Genomic DNA, 23,791 nt, shown 5'->3' on the forward strand with positions numbered 1-23,791 from the left:
AACTTGTTATCGTGCACTGTGTTGGTGCAACAGAGTCTGAAATCACTGTAAGCAAACAATCAGCGTATTCGTGCTATAAATGATGTATATATACATCATTTAATCACAACAGACTGGTGCATAGTCTCACATATCTTAGGAAGGAAACCAGATGGTGCTTCCTGCACAACATATAGAACTGTTTAGCAAGTCCAAAGGGTTCCCATCTCTTTACAGTCTTCACAGCTCTCCTGATTCAGACAGAACTTATCTGCGTCACTGCTATCTGTGCTCTGAACATCAAGCCACCCATATCACTTATACAGTGGGACTCAGTCTGATGCAGAGGCGAAAAAGCGCAAGAAGCAGCAGCCAAACAGGCCCTCCGGTGAGTAGTGGAAGAGCTGAGCCTACCTGCCCGGGACCTGAAGATGTCTAGCTTCTCCATGACAATATCCACGGGAGAGAGGGGGAGAAAAAGAGAGATAGAGAAATGGAGAGAAAAAGAGAGAGATTGAGTGAGAGAGAGCGAGAGAGAGAGAGAGAGAGAGAGAGAGAGGGAGGGGGGAGAGTGAGTGAGTGAAAGTGAGAATGAGAGACGGGAGACAAATGTGGCGGCATAAATCTGCAAGTGCAAGTTAGGACTGGAGCAAGAAAATAAAGCAGCAGTGAGGGAGGGTCAGAGGAAAGAGAGAGAGAGATGGAGAAGGGAGAGAGAAAGAGAGGGAGCGACTGAGAGGGAAAGAAAGAGAGAAATAGACAGATGGAGAGGAGAGAGAGAGAGAGAAAGAGCCTTGGAGACGTTAGAGACCAAGACTCTTCAGAACAGCCTAGAAAACAAAAGGAAACTCGGCTAGGAGAAGGAGTGAGAGAGTGATGGAGAGAAAGAGAGAGAGTGGCAGGGAGGGGGTCTGGCTTTGCTTCCTCTGGTCTGGGAAAGTAAAAGGCAGGATATGTGAGCTCTGCCTGTTCTGACCCCTGACTGCTTAATTGTCAGCACTCCTCTTTCCTGTGTGGCTGGAGGTGACAGCCAGCCAGCCAGCCAGGGTAGTACAAGCCCCAGAATCCTCCTCTGTCCCTCCCAGACGTTCAAGAGCCACCAGGAGGTGGCTAAACACAAGCATCAAAACACAAGCATCAAAACACCACAAGTGCAGCCACTCAGCTGGCTAAAGGCTGCAGCAGGCCAGTCACCAAAAAGCCTGCGTGACTCAGAGTGCTCTCCGCATGCCAGCACTGACTGAGATGGCAAACTAGAGTACCGCCATTGGCCAGTGTGCTGCAGACATGTGCACGTGTGCACACTCACACGCACATGCACATATTCACAGTTGTGCAGCTAAGAATCACACTGGTGTGAGACCCAGTGCCCAAGGCTACCAAGCTTACAGGTACACACACACACACACACACACACACACACACACACACAAACTGCACTGTAACTTTTTAAGGTGGTATTTTTAACTATGCAAGATGTCTGGCACTACTGTAAAACAGGCAGTCCTGTTTACCCAAACCAATTTTATCATTTTGACACCCACAAATTGGCATTTGATACAACAAATTTTTGTTTTTCACACAGGTTTTTTTTAATGACACAAAAATGTTATTGTGATGTGCAGTAATATTTTTTGCATAGTCTACATAAGCTAATGTATATTTTGTGTTTTATATTTAAAAAAAAAAGGTGTCAGTGCATTTTAAGGTTGTATTTATAGCTAAGCAAAATTATATACAAATATTTGACTTCTATTAAATATAAATTTCTTAGAGACTAAAAAAAGCAGCCTAAAATAGCACTGGGGTCACGAGAACACTGACTGACACTGACATCACCGTGAAAATACACATAAAGACACACACACACACACACAGAAGTGCATACATACACAGTGACAAACAGTGAACAGGCTTTCAATTGACTGGCTTTACCACCTGTCCATCTCCATGACAACAGTGTCCCAGTCACACACAGCAACACAGAGCTCTCTCTCTCTCTGCAGAGGTATGGTTCTTCACTGGTAGAATGATGTCATAGGTGAGAGAAAAACATGAATGAAAATTTGAGTGGGCATGAAGAGGAGTGTGTGTGCACAGCAGTTCCTTACTGCGTCCATCCCCAAACACACACACACAAGTGCTATACATTTATATACCGTTTATATTTCAGGAGAGGGTCAACTCCTGTTCATACACAAAGCTCGAGCTTAATCCCCATGAGCCATGTAGCAGACTACAGATGTCTAACACTAGTCACCACACAGCACCGCTGGACACAGAAGAGCCCAGCACTGCAGTCTCCCTGCCAACACAGGCTTCTCTGACACACAGAGGTGCAGTAGCACAGAAACGTCTGACCAAACACACTGTCATCAGACACACGAGCCAGCCATGCAGACACAGAGAAAGCATTTACTGAGAGAAGCGCACACACACACACACACACACACACACACACACACACACACACACACACACACACACACGCGCGCGCGCGCGCGAGCACACACACGTGCGAGCACACACACACTACCCACTCAGGAAAATAGAGGTGACCCACTGTAAATGTCTGGCAGAACAGTACTCTTAACGGTTTTATTAGAGCATAAATCTGCATGCATGTGTGTGCGCATGCATGCATGGGCGTGATTATCTTCCAATATTTGTGCATTCTTTCCGATATGCCTGCATTCCCAGATAAGTAGTAGTTTGATCCCTTCCTTTCTACCCTCTCGCAGTTGCTCATCTTCTCGAGCCTGTCGCCCCTTTCTCCGGATTTTTTCCCTCCATTCCACCCTTCTCCCCATTTCCCACCTTCCTCAAGACTGGGCATATTTACATCCCACTGTAGTAGCCCGAACCACTTAGGCACTAGACAGCTGAACAAGTGCAGTGTTGCTCTGCCACACGCAACTTGGCACTGACACGAACCTCTGAGATCATCACACTCACACATGCACATGCGTGCACATACGCTCATGACACACACATGCACTCATGCTCCCAAACAATGATAAGGGAAGCAGGAACCGAAGCAAATGAATGCTGTTACCATGCAGCCCGCCCAGGGTGACTCTGTGTGTATGGATGTATAAAACCTTTGAAAATATGTCATACGTATGTACATATGTATATGTTATACACATGACAGGTGTTTCTGCGTGTATGTGTATGTGCCATAGTGTGAGTACATGTGTGCATGAGTGTGTGTGCATGTGTGTGTGTGTGTGTGTGTGCTGTACCTGTTGCCCCCTTGGTTTTGTGCCTCCCCTTGGCCAGGCGTTGGGAATTGCCCATAGTTCCTTGTTTCCTGTCCCAAAACATCACCTCATCCCACGCTCGCACCCCAGCGATCTGACAATGAGTGACAGGCAGCAAGTGTGTGCGTGCACACGTGTGTGAGTATGAGAGTGCAGCTCTGTGTGCGCACGCTTGGAGCAGAGAGGTTGGCGAGCCAGGAGTGCGTTTGTTTATGTGAACGGTGGTGTGTGCGTGTCTGTTTGTGAGTGTGTGACAGAGTGAGCGAGAGAGGAGAGAGCGTTGGTTTAGCTCTCTCTTTTTAATTCCAGCGAGTGAGAGATGGAGCTCTGTGTTCACTTCATTGAGAGCCAGAGAGGACTCAATGTATAGAATGGGTTGTGTATCAGAGAGAGAGAAAGAGAGAGAGAGAGAGTTAGAGAGAGAGAGAGAGAGTTAGAGAGAGAGAGAGAGAGAGAGAGAGAGCGAGAGAGAGAGAGAGAGAGAGTTAGAGAGGAAAAGGAGGTGAGCAGAATACAGAGAGATGTGTGAGGCACAGAGAGAGCAGGGGAGAGAAAAAGGGAGCAGGTTTATCAGTATTGAGTGCTTCTCAAGGAGAGGAGGAGCAACTGCAGCTGGAGAGAGAGAGTGAGAGAGAGAGATTATAAGAGAGGGAGGGGTACAATGAAAGGAAAGATAGGATAGGATAGGGAGTGAAGAGACGCAGCAGATGAAGGCAGAGAGTGGGAAGGAGAAACAGAGAGAGAAAAATGAGAATCAGAGAAGCCAGAGAGCTGGAGCAGATTACCACGAGTGGACGAGGAGGATGGGGGAGGTCAGCGGGATAGAGAGAGAAAGCAAAACGATGGGCAGAAAAAGGCAGAGTGAGAATTAAGGTGAGGAAAGGACAGACGGAGAGAGGGAGGAGAGAGGAAAATGGGGCGGGCTTCCAAAGAGAGAAAGAGAGAGAGAGAGAGAGAGAGAGAGAGAGGGGTGCTGTAAGGGGAAGGCAGCACCGGTGCTCATCTATCATTCACTCCCTGCCACAATCATAAACACACCTCCCAGGACGAGTGAATGTGGCTCATACAGGATTCTCAGCAGCAAAGGAAGGGAAGAGGAAAAGAGTGATACATACCATGGGATAATAAAAGAGTGTGTAAGCTTGTTATGATCCCAGGCTCAGCGTAAGAGAGGTTGTCCAGGCTGGCGGTTAGCAGTGGACACACATACACACACGTCTGCACACACGCACACTGCAGTGGAGAGGGCAGGTTCCTCCCTTTAGCGCAGACTGGAGCTTAGCATTCTGAACCACAACAGCCCCCTCTGCATTATCAATTCATCACACACATCTGTCTGGTAAACATCACGTGCCCCCCTACAGGCACCCAAGCACACCCATATACATACACACAGACACCACATACACATCTGACACAATGATAGTTACAGCCCCTTTAAGTACATGTTTAGAACTGAATTACATGCAAGTTTAAGGATGTCAGGCAACTCAATTCATTATTAATCCTATCCATGTTTTAAAGTCTTTCACAAACCCCATGCCTTGAGCAGACTTGCACTTTACAATACACACACACGCACGCACGCACGCACACGCGCACGCACACGCGCACGCACACACATGCGCACAGCAGCAACAGCATGCCCTGTTATCAATCAGCACAGTACACACTTCACAGAGCACAGCCTGCCTGAGAGTGTCCATCAACCACACACACACCCACACACACACACTCTCTCTCTCCTTTTCAACCACAAATATACATATATATGCATATTTCATGAAACAACAAGCTTATTCCAGTTCCACCGGAGAATGCCTGCTCATACAGAGACTCTCCAGCCATTGTTTGGCTTGAATCCTGTTATAGTAAATAAACACTAGATGACATCACTTCAGCAAATATGTTAATAGTACAGATAAACGTGTATATACCACATGACAAATGAGTCTCACATATGCCCATGTCTCACATGTGCCCATGTGGACATGCAAGCATACCCATACAGGGAGTAGAGAAGATATCACCAGAGGCTAAGTTTGTACTCTCATATAAATTCTGACCTCTATGCATACACACACACACACACACACACACACACACACACACACACACACACACACACACACACACACACACACACACACACACACACACACACACACTTTATTCAGTGCTATTGTATGAAGTAATCATATTTGTCTGAGACGTACAGCAAAACAAAAAGAGTACATGTGGAGATGAACATATTGGTAAAGACACCACACTGGAAGTCTGCAGTGCTCATTGGGAAGGAGCTGAAGAAAGGCAATCACGTATAATGGAAGTGGAAAACTCCAGGCACTCATCATCAGTTTCTTTTTCTGGGATGCCAGTGGTGTGTTGTCAGTGGCAAGGCTGGAACATACATCAATAATTGCTGGCAAAGCCAATATTCAGCTGTTATCTGGAAACAAGCAGGATCTTACAGGACAGCAGGCAAAGGGGAAACGCATGACGAGTGGGCACATCAGTGTTTGTGCGTGTCCGTGTGTGTCTGACACCCCCCACACACATACTAACTCAGGGTTGATCAATGTGAGCCTCCAGCAGTGACAGCTGTCTTTTGCAGGTCATGGCACAATCTACAAGGGAGCTATCCTTCATTCCCTCCCTCCAGCCCTTCAGCACCCCAGTACATCCACTAACAGAAACTCAATAACACACAGTTTGCAGCAGCTGGCCTTACAGCTGCAAGGATCCTGGACTTTCCAATCAAGTGTGGGAGAAAGGGAATGTTCTGAGATGGCCTGTCTTCCTTTTTTTCCCAGCAGACAACAACAAAGTGCTTAGAACAACCTCCCTACACCACCCCAACTCCACCTACCTACACCACCCCAGCTACACCTCCCTAACAACACCCCAGCTCCACCTCCCTGCAACACCCCAGCTCCACCTCCCTAACAACACCCCAGCTCCACCTCCCTAACAACACCCCAGCTCCACCTCATTGCTCCACCTCCCTGCTCTATCCCAACCCCTCTCCTGCTTTGTCAGCCACTTTGCAAGAACTTACACAATGTTTCCAACGTGCCTACTCTGAAGAACAGAGGAGCGGAATAGAGGAGTGGAACAGAGGAGTTCAGGAGTTCAGGAGCTCAGGGGTTCAGGAGCTCAGGCATTCAGGAGTTCAGGAGCTCAGGGGTTCAGGAGCTCAGGAGCTCAGGAGTTCAGGAGCTCAGGGGTTCAGGAGTTCAGGAGCTCAGGAGTTCAGGAGCTCAGGAGTTCAGGAGCTCAGGGGTTCAGGAGCTCAGGAGCTCAGGAGTTCAGGAGCTCAGGGGTCCAGGAGTTCAGGAGCTCAGGGGTCCAGGAGTTCAGGAGCTCAGGAGTTCAGGAGCTCAGGAGTTCAGGAGCTCAGGAGTTCAGGAGCTCAGGGGTTCAGGAGCTCAGGAGCTCAGGAGTTCAGGAGTTCAGGAGCTCAGGGGTCCAGGAGTTCAGGAGCTCAGGAGCTCAGGAGTTCAGGAGCTCAGGCGCTCAGGAGCTCAGGAGCTCAGGAGCTCAGGAGCTCAGGAGCCTGGCCTGCATCAGCTGGGTGCTCTTCCTCCCATTCAGTGCCAGACGGAAACAGCAGCCAAACAGCAGCACATCAGTCAGGGTTCCAGCTAGCGCCTTTAACCCACTCATTCCGACGAGCCCCTTCACCGCCGTCTGACAGACCTTAAGATGTGCACATGCTTCTCTAAACACCTCAATGGCAATAGTTTAGTGCTAGTCTGCACAGCCACAAAGGTGAGATACTGTCAAAGAGACAATGACGAGAAATCTAAATTAAAAAGCACAGGAATATAAACAAAAGGAGTGTGTTTATTCAGTGCTTTACTGTGGGTTCTGTGACTCCTCAGATCAACCTGGCCATATGGTTGGAGCAGTGGGATGCAGAATGATTATGACCTGGGACTGCCCCTACTTTTCCAGCAGCATTCTGCCTTTCTTTTCCAGCAGTATTCTCTTTCCAGCAGCATTCTGCCTTTCTTTTCCAGCAGTATTCTCTTTCCAGCAGCATTCTGCCTTTCTTTTCCAGCAGCTCTCTCTCTCTCTCTCTCTCTCTCTCTCTCTCTCTCTCTCTCTCTCTCTCTGTGTGTGTGTGTGTAATCTCATTTTATGCAACAATTCCTTTATTTATGCCATTCACTAGACTGTTTTTATTCAATCAAACTCTCTGTGTTTGTCATTCCCAGTCGGACGTGCATCAGTGGAATTACAGCACAGTAATTCCAGCTAAACTGGGCGGTTCTTTGTAGTCCATGTAAGAGCACAGCATTGCTGGTGGAGCAGGGAGGTTTTTGCAGAGGCATTAGGCCTGGTGACCAGACAGCAGGCTCTCATACAGCATCAAAAGCATCACTTTGGAAAACCAGGAATAATTCACTTAAGAAAATGGATAAACAGATGCTTCAGCGCTCCATACATTGAGCTGGCTGGGAGTTACATTCCTTAATCAATGAGCTGATTTACAAAATGTTTACATATTTTGAGTGGTAGGTTATCTCTGAATCAATGTGGATCAGCTCTGAATGCTGTCGAACAAAGCTGTCTTCCAAGGTTTCATGATCTGATCACCCCTCTGCATGTGTCCTAATATTAAATATACACCTACATAAGGCAATGCTATACATAAGGAATTTCCAAGAGTTTCCAATCTTTTAAATACACATACACACCCATCCAGTTAGATACAGTTAGATAAACCATGGGCCAGCAATTACACTGCTGTCTGTCATCTGTGATCTTCAGTGTGCATATTCTCTCTCTCTCTCTCTCTCACACACACACACACACACACACACACACACACACACACACACACACACACGCAGCAGATTTATCCAAAGAATCCATCACTTCTGAACCTCTGCCACATATTAGTTGAATCCAAGGGATCTGGACAGAGCGTGTCTGTGTGCACATGTGGACATGCATGTTAATCATCTTGCACTGATAGTTCCAGATATGCCCATATGTCTACTCTACCTCTGTGCTCCGCCAGTCCCCAGAGCAGCTGTGCACTAATGATAGAGAGGCCAAAAGTTCATTAATACTCCTGGTCTGTTTCTGTTATATCTTCACAGTAGAGGTTCAGTAATGTTCTGCTCCCAAGATAATGACATTGTTTTTGCTAAAAATGGCCTTCTGAACTTTTATTAAATTTCACTAATTATATGACCATTAGTGGTGAGTTTCTTGAAGAATGCCTAATGGATTGTGAACCCACTTAATGTTCTGGTAACAGTGTGTGTCCACGAAGAACATGTTAGCTACAGTCACATAACTGTTGCTATGGTAGTAATTAGGCCTGGTAACAGTGTGTGACCAAGAACAACATGTTAGCTACAGTCACATAACTCTGTTGCTATGGTAGTAATTAGACCTCCTTTTTGAAACTGGACCCCCAGTGGGGTCATTAGTGTGGTACGCACACATGGACAAGCACACACACTTTCCCACACGGTGCATCATAGATGCTCGTCTACCTTAAACAGTGTAGTCTAGCAGCGCATGTGCCCAAGCACCCATGGGAAGCGGGACAGAGTAATGGCTGTGTCAGAATAGTATACACGCTACGAGTCTTCCTCATGAGGCACCCTCCATGGTCCATACACTTGGACAAGAAGTCATTAAAGCCAGGGCCACGTGCCCTCAGCCAAACATTCCACCTCATTCAATTCATATTACCTCTCACGTTGCAAGTCTAACATGACCAAAATATGACTGATTTGCAAAGGACTGCCCTGCTGACCACATCAAACCCTCCTTATAACCACACCTTATTCTAATTATTTAACTCTATGACCTGTGGTTAATGCAGAACTTCAGTATATCCAGGGAAAGATAAGCATCATTATATGCAAAAAACACACACGTGAGAAGGGATGGGGGTGCAAGCAGAGAGAAACAGAGAGTGATAGTGATATCATCAACAAGTTTCATTATACCAGCAGCACCCCGTGAGTCAGACTGACATTTCTGTCGCCTCTGGCTTTCACACCGCGGCAGCCGTCAGTCATCCTGCTGCTGTTCAAAGCAACAGACGCGTATCATCTGCAAGCCAGCTGATTCATGTAACGCTGTTCCGGAAAAAAACAGCACGCGTCACAACCACGCAGCCATGGCACAAACATCAACAACACCGACAGAGAATCCTCTTCAGAAACAACTGCTTAGTCAGGTTTCTGCACTTTTGTTTTGCAAAAGAAGAAGAAGAAGAAGAAGAAGAAGAAGAAGAAGAAGAAAAAAAAACATTCCAGAATGTGAAAAGAGAGCCGGTGCTGGTCGAGAGAGAGGAGCTGCCGAGCCGCTGACACTCACCTGCGGCGAGGGCTGAACACACCTGGTGAGGCTGAGAAGCAGCAAGGTGAGGAAGAAGAGCGAGAAGGCGAGAGAAGGAGAGAGGAGCGCTGATCCGAGCTCTTTCCCGTCCCACGGAGAGAGGGGTGCAGAGGAACGGGGTATGACTTTTCAGGATACTTAGCGTGAAAAGGAGGGAGTAGTGCGCTTATAAGGGAGAACAAAAAAAATACAGGGAAGGGGAGAAGAAAACGAGAAAGACCCTCCCACTTTAAATCCCTGTGGGAATGAGCATTCCTTATTCTACCTCCAACTATCTCGCTCTCTTTTTATGATCACACTATCCTTGTAGCCATTTCACAAAAATATTGAAGGAAGGCTGCTGCTATATGTCTTGTGTTATGTTGTGTTGTGTGTGTGTGTGTGTGTGTGTGTGTGTGTGTGTGTGTGTGTGTGTGTGTGTGTGTGTGTGTGTTGGCATGGGAGGCTGAGAAGCATCTTATGGTCAATCACCACAAAGAAATAATTCAAAACAGAAAAATGAACCGTCCAAACACAAACTGCAAAGGAAAGCTGCTCTGCTGCTGGCTCATGTGCTCTGTGTTCTTCTTGCACTATTTGCTTGCAGTAAAGTGATTTTTGGTCTTCTGGCTCCCTCCCATACCTGGATCCACACTCATGCCCATTTTCAGGGCTATAATGGATGAGCGGCTGCTTTGTTGCTCTAAGACTTGAATAATATTATTTCAACATTTCACCATGCGAAGAAGGATTTAAAGAAACAGTGACAAATCAAAACAGTTGGGGGGAAAGTAAGATGAAAGAAAGTAATATTTAACCAGAAACAGATGCGCGGGGAAAAGATGACGAGATAATCGGAGAGAAACTGGTATTGTAGATGAACCATTCTACAGTTGGGCATGAGCCAATCAGAAGCAGGCGTCACGGTAGAAAGACATCAACTTCAGCTACCAAGTCAAACCCCCTGACATGGACCTCACTGCCAGACAGGCGCACAGACACACACACACACACAAACCTCAGCCACTAAGCTCCTTCCAGACCTAAAACACACTCACATACGGAGTGGCTATTATAACCAAGGATATGGGGGTTAGAGAAAATACAGAGACAGAAATTGAGAGAGAGAGAGAGAGAATAAAGGAAAGAGAAAGAGACATGGGAGAGCAAGAAGGAGAGAAGCCCACACTCTTAGCAGGATGTGTGTGTGTGTGTGTGTGTGTGTGTGTGTGTGTGTGTGTGTGTGTGTGTGTGTGTGTGTGTGTGTGTGTGTGTGTGTGTGTGTGTGTGTGTGTGTGTGTGTGTGTGTGTGTGAGAGAGAGAGAGAGGAAAAAGAAGCAGATAATATGGCAGAGAATGACAGAAAATAAAGTTGAGAGAGGAAGCGAATTAAACTTCAGAGAGAAAACAAAGACAGTCTCTGACTGGGAAAGGTTCTGACAGATATGTGAGGCCTAGTAAGGGTGGGCAAATGGAACCTGACTCGGTGGGCTGAAAGCAAGTCAGGACCATGTTCCATTGCGCACTTCCCCAGCGCAAGACCACCTGGCCCTTCACTCAGCCTCTCAATGGCTCAGCAGGCAGGAAAACGGGGGAAACGTGAGAGTGGGATAAAGAAAGCCACTGAAAGAATGCCCTCCACTCCGCCTTCTGAGGGGATTAGTGCAGGGCAGGAGGGTGCAGCCAAATCTCCTCTCTTTAGTACCACCATCTCCATCCATCTTTTAACTCTCTAAAAGTACAACGTCCACAGCTCCAGTCCCATAGTGTATGCCAGACCACCAGAGAATCAGCAATCGACTGTCCATGGCCACGTGCACCTCCAGGCAGCCTAGGGTCCTGGGCACCTCTGGGAACAGCAGGGCTGGTATAAGGCGGCCAGTCGGGACTCGTGAGTTTTGTCCATGAAGGATGCTGTGGGAGTGTATGCAAAGATTTTAAAACACACTTAACTACAATCTCTCTTTAGGCTGATGTCAAAGCTAAAGAGAGCCAACCCTGCCTGATCCCTAACAGAGAGAGAGAGAAGATAGAAAGACAAACAGAGGAGAAAAGAGAGTGGGAGAAGGCGAGAGAGAGAGAGAGAGAGAGAGAGAGAGAGAGAGAGAGAGATCTTTTGTCTGCTCTGCCACTAGAGTGCATTAAAGAATAGTTTTACATAATTTGCAGTCCTAGGCTCAACCCCAACCCCTTGTAAATATTTTGGCTACCGAGAAGACCCACACGCATATTTAAAAGCATACACAAACATACACATGCACACTTTTGGAGCTCAGAATGAGATTCTACTCTTATAATTCATGGGATCAGTAGAGTAGAGCAGAAAGATGGGCATTAGTAGATTAGACATAAACACACACATAATGTATATGCTATCCCCTTTCATGTTGACCCATCGTAAAGGCACTCTCTCCTCATGTAAACAGCAGGGAACACTCCAGTCTAAAGCAGGGTATTGGTTGAGCCCTGGGCCTGCACCTTCTCTCCTGTGTGTAAACTGTCTGGTGAGAAAGACAAGCCTGAGAGGCGTTTGCATTAGGAAGGCAATCTGTCCATTAAGCATCCCCAAATAGAGACAACCTGCGTCTGCAAAATACGTCCCAGTCTCTGCCCAAGGCTGCAACAAACAATGCTCTTCTGCACCCTAGTGGACACTTGTGAAACTGCAAGCAGTAGTGCATCACCGCCAACTCATCCACAGGAAGAAAAAAGGGGAACGCGGAAAGGACACTGGTGACCCTGTATTCCTGTTATACACACTCTGAATTGGGTCGATCTCCAGTTGTGGAAACCGTGAAAGCTTTATGTATGATAAATGTTATCCTTTAAAAGACCAAAGACATAGAAAAGGACAGTGGCAAATGGTGCTGAGGGAAGCAGCTGCACACAGACAATACCAGCTAATAGTGAACAAAAAGCTACATCAGTACATTTTAATGCATACATTCTTTATTCTGAACTACAGATATATATATATATATATATATATATAACCTGTAAGGGGAAATAGATAAATAAATAAAAACATGGAAAATAATTTGACATTATCTTGCGACAGAATACATTAAAAAAATAAAATTAAAAAACTAAGAGGATTTTTCAATTATTGTTTCGGTGTGCCAAAAACTCCAGAAACTCCTAATAATCTCTCCTGGCACTTGAAACCAAACCCGGCAAAACCGGTCCTAGTTTTTGTAATCGCTGAATAATTAGTTCGCCTGATTGGCCCTTGCACGCTCACACCCTGCTCACATGTGAAGGCGGGGTGGGAAATGTGCAGAAAGTAGCTGTTCGGGGACAACTACTGATCCCCGAAGCCCCGAGGATGGCTGGAGAGGATCCGTGTCTTGCCTTGGTACCGAGCGAGGAGCTGAGCACAGAACCTGCTAGCCGGACAGTGTTTCCTGCCGCAGGAATCACAGAACATATAGAGATATAGAACATTTCTTTGAGGAATATAACATTACATTTTGAATCTGATCATAACATCAACAAGGCCAATATTCCATCCACTATTTTAATAGTATGCGTGCTGTATTAACTGGCTACCATTTGTGGGTACATATTTGATGGCGGAGACACTAGCCAGTGAAGTTTTAGATCTGCCGTCATCCTCGCCTCTCGCCAGCTCTTCGCACGCGCGGTCGCACGATCTGGAACCTTCAGCCGTCTCGCTCTCACGAGATTAGAGCGAGGTATGTCGTCATCGCGTTGGACCTAAACAACACCGACCAAAAACCGACTGGCAAGCAGCGTACCGACCCGGGTACCGCGTTAAGAGCCGCGTTAAGGTGACTAAGCCTTTCAACTTAACTGAACAGGTGCTCTAAATAAGTTCTAAAAAGAAGGGTAACAGAAAAAAGAAAATGTTTTGAGGAATGGCTAATGTGATAAAGTGCTAAATCTCAAGATTCTTTCTCTCTCTCTCTCTCTCTCTCTCTCTCTCTCTCTCTCTCTCTCTCTCTCTCATAAAAACCTGTGGCCCCCTTACTGCTAGTGTATTAACACAGACTGATACACAGATGCACTGAACTGTTTCATCCACTCTTGTCATGCCCACCATTTAGAATAAATACACACCATATTTAAAGCTACCAATCAAAAAAAATGCTGTTATTACATATAAACTCAGTACCAGCAACAACAAAATCAAAACAAAAAACAAAAAAATCATTTATGCTTTTAAGTTATCTTATTTTTTTAAAATAATACTTTGAATGAGTTCAAAAATGACTGTAACCACAAATGTGTCTTGTGGCTAAATCGTGTTATTTTCTACAAGAATACTGTGTGTTTAGCCTGTGCTAAGGTATGGGATGAGAAAGACCCAGAACTGTTACACACACAGAGGAAGCAGGAGAGATGGCATACTTGTACTCACCTGTGCACACAGATGAGCAAAGGCATTTAACAGGGTTCTGTCCAACTCAAGGCCCTGAGACCACTGCAGTTCCAGGACACACACACACTCTCTCACACACTCGTGCCTGAGCACCCAGCACACACTCCGACACACTGACTGAAAGAGGAAGGACGTATGAGGTTAGAAGACAGAGAGAGGAGGAGTGTCAGACTGAAGATGTGTGCCACTGCCTCCGCATTTTCTGACACACACACACACACACACACACACACACAGCCTGTATATGTGCACACACACGTGTGTACACACACACACACACACACACACACTTCCCATGATACCTTCTTTGGCTGGGCTGTGTGCAGACACCCAGCTGCCCTCTTTCAAAGCAGCACTGGGCTTGTCTGTCTTCCGACACATAAAGCTAGCACTATCTCGCCTCACAACTCCCTCTAAACTCAATTAGCCTATCAACTGCTCTTTCTCTCCCCATATCCGCCTCTCTCTCTCTCTCTCTCTCTCTCTCTCTCTACCTTTATCTCCATCGCTCCTTCTCTCTTACTCCAGTCCTGCTCCTTTAGCTGAACTCCACTCAGCACCAGTAAACTAATCACTCATATATTCATTTAACCTCTCCGCTGCCCTTGAGGGACCTGCTGTTCTTTGGGTTTTTCCCCTTGTCCATCACCTCCATTCTCCAAAGCGTATGCAGGGTTCTGAAGATACCTTCTCATTTGTTACCTGAGCATCCATGCCGAGCGTGCTCCGTGCAGCCCACGCTAGGAGAAACACTCCGGCAGCCCTTAGGAGAGTGAGGATGTGCCGTGCATTTGTCCACATTTGGAAAAAAAAGAAAGAGTTTATGGTTTGATTTGTGAGGCTTATGTATGGTCCTACCTGTTGGATGACATACTTCATCATCACTGTGAACAATACTGTTTGTCTCTAGTGCTGATGTGGGTATCGTCAGTAGCTTCTCTGATTTCACCAGCTACGCTGCCAATTCCCTGGAACACAGCATGACGGGCAGCATTCCACAAAGTTCTAGCGCAAAGTTTCATCGAAGCAGGCAGATTACTGTAGCCTTTCCTATATGGAAGTGACTCTTCAGAATCTCGCTGCTGGCCTGAATTATGTTCATTAGGAGCACTTATTCCTGTGTGAAAGTTAAAGGCTCGTGACACAAACACATTCAGCACATTGCCGGCTCTGATTCCATGTTACTCTAACCACATCACCCCGACCTGCAGCTAATGGCATAAAGAACCTTGTGTGTGTTTGTGTGTGTGTGCATGTATGTGTTTAGTGTGCATTGGTGTCTTTCTCTCACTGACTAGCCTTGGGGCATAGGCTGCACCCTGTCCCACAATGCTCCTTTCTACGGTATGAAAGAAAGAAATGAATGAAAGAAAGACAGAAAGAAAGAAAAGAAAACAATAAATAAAAAGGAGAGATTCCACATCAAAAGTATAAGACATACATAAACACAGGGAAACGGACATTATAAGAGATTGCATGTAAGAGCAGCAAAACTTCAACACACATTGAAAGAATAAATAGAAACGATTATGCCTACGTGCAACAAAGGCCAAAGCCAGCCACCCTACCAGGGACTCGAACCCAGCTCTGACACGGAGCTAAACACGGGCTCTGAGCACCTGACCAAAAGGCCAGCTCCCTGGCATAGCAAGGGGGTGTGTGTGTGTGTGTGTGTGTGTGTGTGCACCCTTAAGAAGAGATGAGTTCTGCAAACTCACATGGTGATTCCAGACTCCAACCAGCTGTATCAGAGCTGCCATTTCCCTACACCAGCCCTAAAATCCAGCTACAGCCCAGGGCCCTGTGGCTTATCTGAAACCCAGCTACAGCCCAGTGCCCAATGACATCTGAAACCAACATTACTACAATTTTGCAATGGAGAAAACTAATACTGATTACTGATACAGATAAACGGCTCGACTCTAACAGTACGTTGCTTCTCGAAGCTGTATTAATAACAGAGCTTTTCATTGGTGGGACTAAACAGGACTAAACCGTTGCAGATTTTTTAATTTATAATGCTGAATGGAACAACAGACGTGTTTTGTCAGAGGCATTGTTCAAAACAGGCATACAAGGCATACATGAAACCCACTTCACAGTGATTGGCACACCTGGGTAGTCAGAGCTTGAAGGATGGTCCTACTGCACACCTTATACCTCACATCCTCAGCAGAAGAGGAGGTTCTGCTGGACAGCCCAGTTCTTGGCAGGCGTGCTGGCCTCTTACCACGCGGTTACACGAGCAGGCAGGGCCGTGGCCCCTCTGCAGTACAGGGAGGCGTGTGTGGTCAGCGGCGAGGCTCCTAATGTGGGCCCGCAGCGTCCAAGATGTGAGCGAGTGCCAGGATCGACAGACAGCGCCAGAACACACACGCTACAAAGGGCAAGAGGAACGCAGAGCTCATCGTACAGATACAGAACACAGAGGATACGTGCGCGCGCACACGCACATGTACACACACACAAAGGAGTGAATGAGCACTCCTGAAAGATGCATACGTGTCATGGCTCTTGAAGCGTCAATTTGCCCCGAGACACAAACATTCAAGCTAAGGGCGCGCAGTCATCCAAGAGACCATATGTGCAGTGCAGAGGCATTCCAGCACAGACCTCACTCACTGCAGCAGAACAAGCTAAGGAGAAGTGTGCGTCCCACCGACACCCTGAGTTCCCACAACACTGAGCCCAGCCCAAATCCCCTGGAAGGGCCTGAGCTACTCTGAGGGAGGCAGAGAGTTTTCCACAGGCCTCATTCTGCTGGAACGAGGCCATGTGCTATAAAACTCACATCAGATCAGATCCAGAGCCTGCAGGCCTGGGGTTGAAATAAAAAATTTTTTTTTTAAATCTCAGGCAACTGGCTTTTGCCCTCTATGCCTCCAGTGAAAATGTATACAATTCTGAGGACAATTACATGGATCTGGGATGATTATATTGGTCGTAGATCAGCAGTCTAACCTAAAATGCTTTGTAGGCTGTGGAGAGGCCCAGTTCCTACTCCAGCACATTAGCTGATCTTGAGGGCACATCTAGCACATCGCGAGCTGAAGATAGATTTAGGCAAAAGACATAGTGGCTATCCTTGCTGAACAGACAGCGTGGGGAAAGGGTGTATGACAAAGCAAAAACAATGCAGAGGCTCTGAGATGACCAGCTGACTGAGAGGACTCTATTTTTAGTGAGAATGGAGCAGAGCAATGCCTAAGGTTTTGAAAAGGAGAGAAGGAGAGAACGAATGTATTGCTCCACTTTGGATCACATGACTACAGACTAATAAGAGAAGAGTGGAAAACATCTGCTGAGCACTATGGGCCAATGGGGGACACACTAATGCCTTTACCCCAGTGAGTGACACACACACACACACACACACACACACACACACACACACACACACACACAGCACCACACTCAGTTATTCTCCTGAGGAATAAGCATGTCAGCACTTTTTTGCTGCTCCTCACCCTCCTCTCAGCTCATAGTTCCCTCTATATTTCACACTTCAAGACATGCAGGAAGTGTCAAATCAAACACAGAACCAGAGCTGGCTGGCCGTGACAAACAAAAAAAAAAGAAAAAAAAAAAAAGAAGAAAACACAAGATGTTTTCATAACACAATGATGTACACCATTCCACTCTTATCTAACTCATTTAACCAGACCGAGCCAAACTTGGACTACTGAAAATGGTTTAGAGGGAAAAGAGAAGGATGATGTCACACCATATGGGGAACGGCACCCTAGAGGCAAACTCACAAAGTGCTTTAGAGTGTTTGGTTACAGCTGTGAGATCATCACAAAAATCTAATTAGGAACAGAGCTAAATCAACAATTGAACTTTCACTTCTAAGTCAGATACTACTCGCTCACTGCTGATTGCATATAATATTCCATATTTATTACTACAGGAAATTTCCTAACTTTTACTCACCTAAATTTTCACTCACTTTTATACTAATGTATTGTAATCATTTCTATAGGAGCCACCACAAAACAAGCGCCTACAAAGACTAATGATCTCAAATTAAACTAGTTTGTTTGCTTTCTTCAGATGAGATTATACTCAATTTCCTCAGTTAGTCATTTGGATACCTGACCGGAATTCTTCAGAGCAGGTACAGGCCAATCAACATGGATGTGTATGTTAATGACAGTGGTGCAGCTGTCCCAGCATGCCAATGGCGTGACTCCAATCCGTCCAGTAAGCATGCGGCCTAGAGCCGGTAGAACCTGCTCATGCAGCACTGTCCTCTCAGCAGTCCACATCGAAAATAACAGCACACAGACAAACAAATGCAGGCTGACTTGTGAGGTGCATCTGCCAATGATGAGCTAATTGCACCAGGTAGGAGGGCAAATATTCTCAAACATTGCCAGCTCATTACCTCAGAACAACATGGCAGTTGTGTTTGGGTGATGCCAGATCTGTGCGGAACATAACGATCCCAGCGCTTGCCACAAGCAGCGTTTCAAGAAATGACCTGACCATTCAGTGACGCTATGCAGATCTCTGTGAGATGGGCACATCTAAAGCCTTTGCGTCTGCGTAGCAGCAGATTCTGCCCTTTTTCAGTGTGATTCAGGAGTTAAAAATCCTGACACATATTATACATGAGACTAGTCTCAGAAAAGCAGAGTGGCTCACACCAACATTTCTGTGTGCAGCAGTTGCTGCAACTGGTCACAATGTGGCCAGAGAGCAAAACCACTGGCACCTCGGTTACTGACACCAATGTGCACTAACTGAGTGCTGTTTCCTTCCGTTACAGCCACAGAAACCAAGGGAGAATCAAAGAAGAAGCCAGTTAGAACATTCAGGACTGGTCCCCTGGATCACTATCAGACAACTCTAAGATAAACACTGCATGAAATATAGATTAAGCGAAACATTAGCGCCTCCCCTAGATAGCTCTCAAATACCATAACATTTAACTATGTAAAGGTTCTCACCTCTACATATGAAGTTCAGCACAATCACATTTAAACATCATTTCATTTGCACAGTCTTGTAACATCACTCACTTTCTAACCAAATAATAATCTTGCATAAATTTAAGGAGACGCTTGCCTCTGAAGGAAACTATTTAGAAATTTCAACACCTGAGAGCCTTTTCAGTCCAGTAGTAGATACACGATAATAACACACAATCCAGTAAACTGTGTTCTGCTCAAGGAAATGTGCCCTTTCACTGCTGTTGTCATGTGATGGTAGAAATGAGGAGACTCCATGCCCATAGCCCAGAAGGCACGACTGAATGCACCCTCTTATTCTTCTGTGCTGTCTGTTTCTTCATTGTTTCCTCCAAAAAAAAGAAGACATGAAAAGAAGCACAGATGTTGAGTCAGACTGCAGACACGCGGGCCCTGCGAAAACCGCATTTCACAGCTGAGAAACACGGCAGCCACGAAGCTCAAGTGAGCCAAACTCTTCCCGAAGACGTAGTTGTGTGATCTGCTCACATTCTTCTGCTAGGTTGGACACTCATCTTGGCCTGCTCGGAAACCTGTCACCGAAGGTGCTGTCGATTTTAAATCCGTTGTGCATTGCTTTTGAGAAAAAGTTGCGATTTATGCAGGATTATACAATTTCTCCATATAATTTCACATAGTTGAAACTATTACATAGTTGAACTATTACATAGTTGAAAACATTTTTATATTCTTTGTTGTGCAAGTTCCTGTCAGTGTGCATTTTTGGCATGCAACACTGTTTAATTGTGATGTTTATATATGTGGATGTGTTTGTGACTGAGAACAGCTTGTAGTGTGTTAGGATTGAGTGGAGAATGACCAAGGCTGAGACTGCACTGCAATCTGAGTGCATGTTAGTCAACAAGGCATGTATACAGTATACAGATAATGTAAACAACACACACACACACACACAGACACGTAAAAAATTCTTATATGCATAGCAGTCAATCTATGAATCACATATTTACACTCACATACATACAAACACTTGCACACACTCATTTACACTCACGAACCACAGTACTGACCTACACTTTTCCATACACTACCAAATCATAATAACCGAAATGTGAAATATCTTACTCACATAAAATCTCACACACATGTTAATGTGTTACCTCTGAAGAAGGGCGTGGAGAAGGAAGACTCCGAGCTCTTCGTCTCCACCTGCCTTCCCTGTCCTGGAGATCTCCTCCGTTTCCACCGCATCGCCCCGCGCGTCCGACAACACACACACTCGCGCACACATACGCTCACAGACGTATCCCCGCGCAACCTCTCCTGACACAAACACTCTCACAGGCACACACACATACTCACAAGCAAATTAACTGCTCGGTGTGCAGTAAGTAGAGGTGCCAATCAAAAAATGTGTTGATTATCTCCTCCGGCCACTCTGCAGCCTAAAAGAGTTTACAGCTCCTGCGTACAGCTCTCTCCATCGCTCTCTCCATCCTTCTCTCCCTCTCTCATCAGCTACACGCCTCTACATACACACTGCAGCAAATTCTGCAGTAGCAGTGCCACACCGCACCTCTCTCTATTTTACTCACATACACAGTTTTGTTTACTATTCTTGTAGGGACCTTCCAGTGACATAATGAATACTGTAGTTAATTAATGCTGTGCTTACCCATAAGCCTAACCTTTACCTTAACCTCAGAAACCAAAAGCAAATAGTTTGGCTCTTTTAGTTCTTCAAATGAAAGTACCATTTTTAGTAAGAAAAGAAAAGCATTTGTACACAAGGTGGTCTCCACAAGGTCAAACATGTCAAATGTTCCTATGCTTGTGGGGACATTTGGTCCCCATGGACATATATAAACACGTACAGCACACACACACACACACACTTTCATAAAGGACATATCTCTACATAAACCAAACAGCACACACGTCTTCACAGCATGTGCAGTTCAGTACAGTGCTGCTTCTCCAGATAGCTGTAGCGTCTGCCAGTGCAAGCAGCTCAAGCTACCGTGACAACCTTATTCCCGCAGCCTAACACAATTACACTTTTTGTGTTTGCCAAGAGCATTCAGGATCAGTCTGAAAGCATCCAGGATCAGTCTGAAAGCATCCAGGATCATCAGTCTGGCAGGATCAGTCAATGCTGACACTGTCTTAGTCTGCTGCTGCCACCTCCACCACGGCCTTATTGCTGTAATCACTAAACTGGATTTATATGAGCAATCTGACTGCATTACCGTTTTGCAAACCCATACACTCGGATAACACCGTGGAGAAAACCAAAGATGATGACAACGCGGCGAGCTTCAATTTCCTGATTAAAAAGAGGAGTGTTTCACTGCAGGCTCTCTGCCTTTCTTTACTGCAGCCTGTGTATGTGCTGTGGTCCCAGGCGCTCCAGAGAACGGAAATTAGTGGCAAGAGGAGCATGTTTATGGCCCACCTGCAGGCACCTGCAGGGAGAAGCTAGGAGCTTCAGTTCTGAGGCTGGCCATATGAGACCATGCGGAATTCCACAGGAAAGGGCTTTGAGGTCGCCGTGTCGTGCAACGTGTCTCTGAAATGTTTACCAACAGGAGCAGCAGGGACCATGAAGCTCTGTCGCTGTGTGTGTATGTGCACCATGTCCAGGAGGGGCGGGGCTGGGAGTCCTGTGGCGAGCAGGAGCATGGGGTGCCTTCACACATACGGTCCTCGTCACGCCAGCAGAATTAAACCTCAGTGTGAGCTGCAGTAGAAGCACTGCCTGTTCTCTTAGTGCCCACTCACACCTCACTTCCTGTGCTCAGTGCTAAAGCCTGCCAGCACTGCGCAGCATTGCAACTGCTGACAGCCCCTATTAGGCACAGCCTATAGAGATGCCACTCTAGACATTATCTAGGCTTGTTTTCACATAAAACGCTGTCCCAGTAGAGACTGTTAAGGCTCAACCCAGATATACAAAACCAGACACATATATTACTTCAGGGGTCACTAACTGCCACCCGAATAGAAGATATGGCTCTTTGTTATGATACAAAATGGTACAAATCACACCCAAATGTCAGAAGACCTAATGAGAGCTCAGACTGACTCCTAACTCCTTTCCCCTCTGCTCTTTGTATTTACTCTGATTTCCTGCTAATTTAGACCCTTCCCTCTTCTCCACTCAACTAGCTTCACAACCATCTGGAAATCATTCTCCGTCTATTACGACACCGGCAAGCCTGGCCCGTATGTTGATCTTGACAAAGAGCCATTGTCTAATAAAACATAGGTACCTTTCCCCTGTTAATAGTAAATAGGTAAAGCACCCTCAATGTGAGCCCTCGCTGGAGACAAGCTAGAACCATACTGCACAATCCCGGCACCGTAAGAACCTTCACTGAAGCTGCAGGACCTTTAGCATGCCACAGACTGAGTAACTGATTGGCCAGCTTGCTGTTTGATCAGAGAATAACTGGGCTCAACCAGGATGGAGAGAAGGCGTGAGAGTAGGAGGGGTTTGTCATACAGGAGGCACTGATTAGGTTACTATTTTAAAAGACATGCCATATTCCAAGGCTAGGAGTGTGTGAATGTCTGTTGTTTCTATAGTAACAGTGACTATGCATCAGCATTTGAAAGTGCCATGGGTTCTGTGAAAGCAGACGGCCCTGCTTCTGCTCTACAGTGCTGAGTTTCAAAACAGACAGTGGATTGCATGGCATGTCACTGGACTAAATAAGCAGCTCTAAATGACCCTGAGTCTGTCATTGAGTGCACTGTCCCACTCCGTGATCGACCCACACAGCTCACAATCCTACAATGCCAACCCCTCAAAGCGGACCAGGCACTGTGGCGAACAAGGCACCTCCACATGTCTTGGGCTGCCAAATGGAGCTGCCCGCTCCCTGTCACCCAGTAGGTCAGGTTTGACTGTGAGTCTCCTCCACCAGCCCTCACTGTTGCTCTGGTTCTGCCTTCACACTTCACAGCCACATATACCACCTGTAGGTCAGTAGCTCAAGCAGTGGTAAGCTTTGATGTCCAGCTACTTTACATGGGTTGGGACTTCGGCTGAATGAAGCAAGTGCTGCTGGAGACCCTACTTCTGATACCTGTTTGGGCTTTCTGCAGGAGTCAAAGGTCATATTCTGAGAGGCTGACAACTCACTAGCACAAGTCACTGCACTGCACATTTTTCAGAACCATCATAGTGCAACAATCCCTTATGAACAAAACCCCTGCCATATAGTCGTAATAGTTTTAGGATATTTTTAAGGGCTCTTTATTTCCATGGTAGCAGGCATGCCAGAGTTACAATGCTAGAGCGCTTTATCATGAGGGCATTTCAGGTTTTGGAACGCCCCCTTCCATCAATGGGCAACGTCCTACACTAAGCCAAGACATGAGTGTTTTGATAGAACCAACTTTCAAAATGTATTCTTGCTTTAACAAATGCACTGAATAACGATCTGCCCACATTTTTGTGCCTTTTCCAAACACAAATCAATTAGGGCATACAGTAACTGCATGGATTGTGATGTACATCATGTGTGTGTGTGTGTGTGTGTGTGTGTGTGTGTGTGTGTGTGTGTGTGTGTGCACGCGCGAGCATGCATGTGCTGAGGTCTAAAGGAAGTAGAGCTCCTCGATCTCTGATGATAGGAATCTAAAAGGAGCAGATAGAGTAAACACGGTGCAGGATCCAAAGTGTGTGAGCAGCCCTGCCTATTCCAGAGCCCTGACAAAATATGCGGAATGAAAAAGCAAGGAACAGTTATTGTTGAAGTAATGGAAAACTGGATACCCAATGCTGCCATGCCAATGGAAAGTGTCGGCAAAGTTACCTTCCACCTGATCGTGCTGTGCTGGCTACCTTACACTTCTCC

The 23,791-nt window shown here is 46.2% G+C and overlaps 1 protein-coding gene and 1 long non-coding RNA gene across 6 annotated transcripts in view; both read right to left on the reverse strand.

Annotated features, from left to right (window-relative positions):
• Nucleotides 1-23,791, reverse strand: part of nhsl2 (NHS-like 2) — a 49,123-nt gene that overhangs the window by 21,485 nt on the left and 3,847 nt on the right. Inside the window, exon 1 of one of the 5 annotated variants that reach the window (XM_027008711.2) lies at nucleotides 20,072-20,458. The exons of 2 other annotated variants lie outside the window; for them this stretch is intronic. In XM_027008711.2, the coding sequence (XP_026864512.2) occupies nucleotides 20,072-20,177 (106 nt within the window). In that variant the 5' untranslated portion in view covers nucleotides 20,178-20,458. Of the gene's footprint in view, nucleotides 1-393; nucleotides 517-20,071; nucleotides 20,459-23,791 lie in introns of those variants that run through there. 2 more of the 5 variants (XM_027008713.2, XM_027008714.2) reach the window with 2 other exon arrangements.
• Nucleotides 12,609-15,668, reverse strand: LOC113576561. The gene is made up of 3 exons (XR_003410528.2): nucleotides 13,972-15,668; nucleotides 13,140-13,307; nucleotides 12,609-12,994 (listed from the first exon to the last, which is right to left on the reverse strand). It is a non-coding gene; the product is annotated as an uncharacterized LOC113576561 (long non-coding RNA).

The sequence above is a fragment of the Electrophorus electricus genome, chromosome 19 (assembly GCF_013358815.1).
Source record: "Electrophorus electricus isolate fEleEle1 chromosome 19, fEleEle1.pri, whole genome shotgun sequence".
NCBI lineage: Eukaryota > Metazoa > Chordata > Actinopteri > Gymnotiformes > Gymnotidae > Electrophorus > Electrophorus electricus.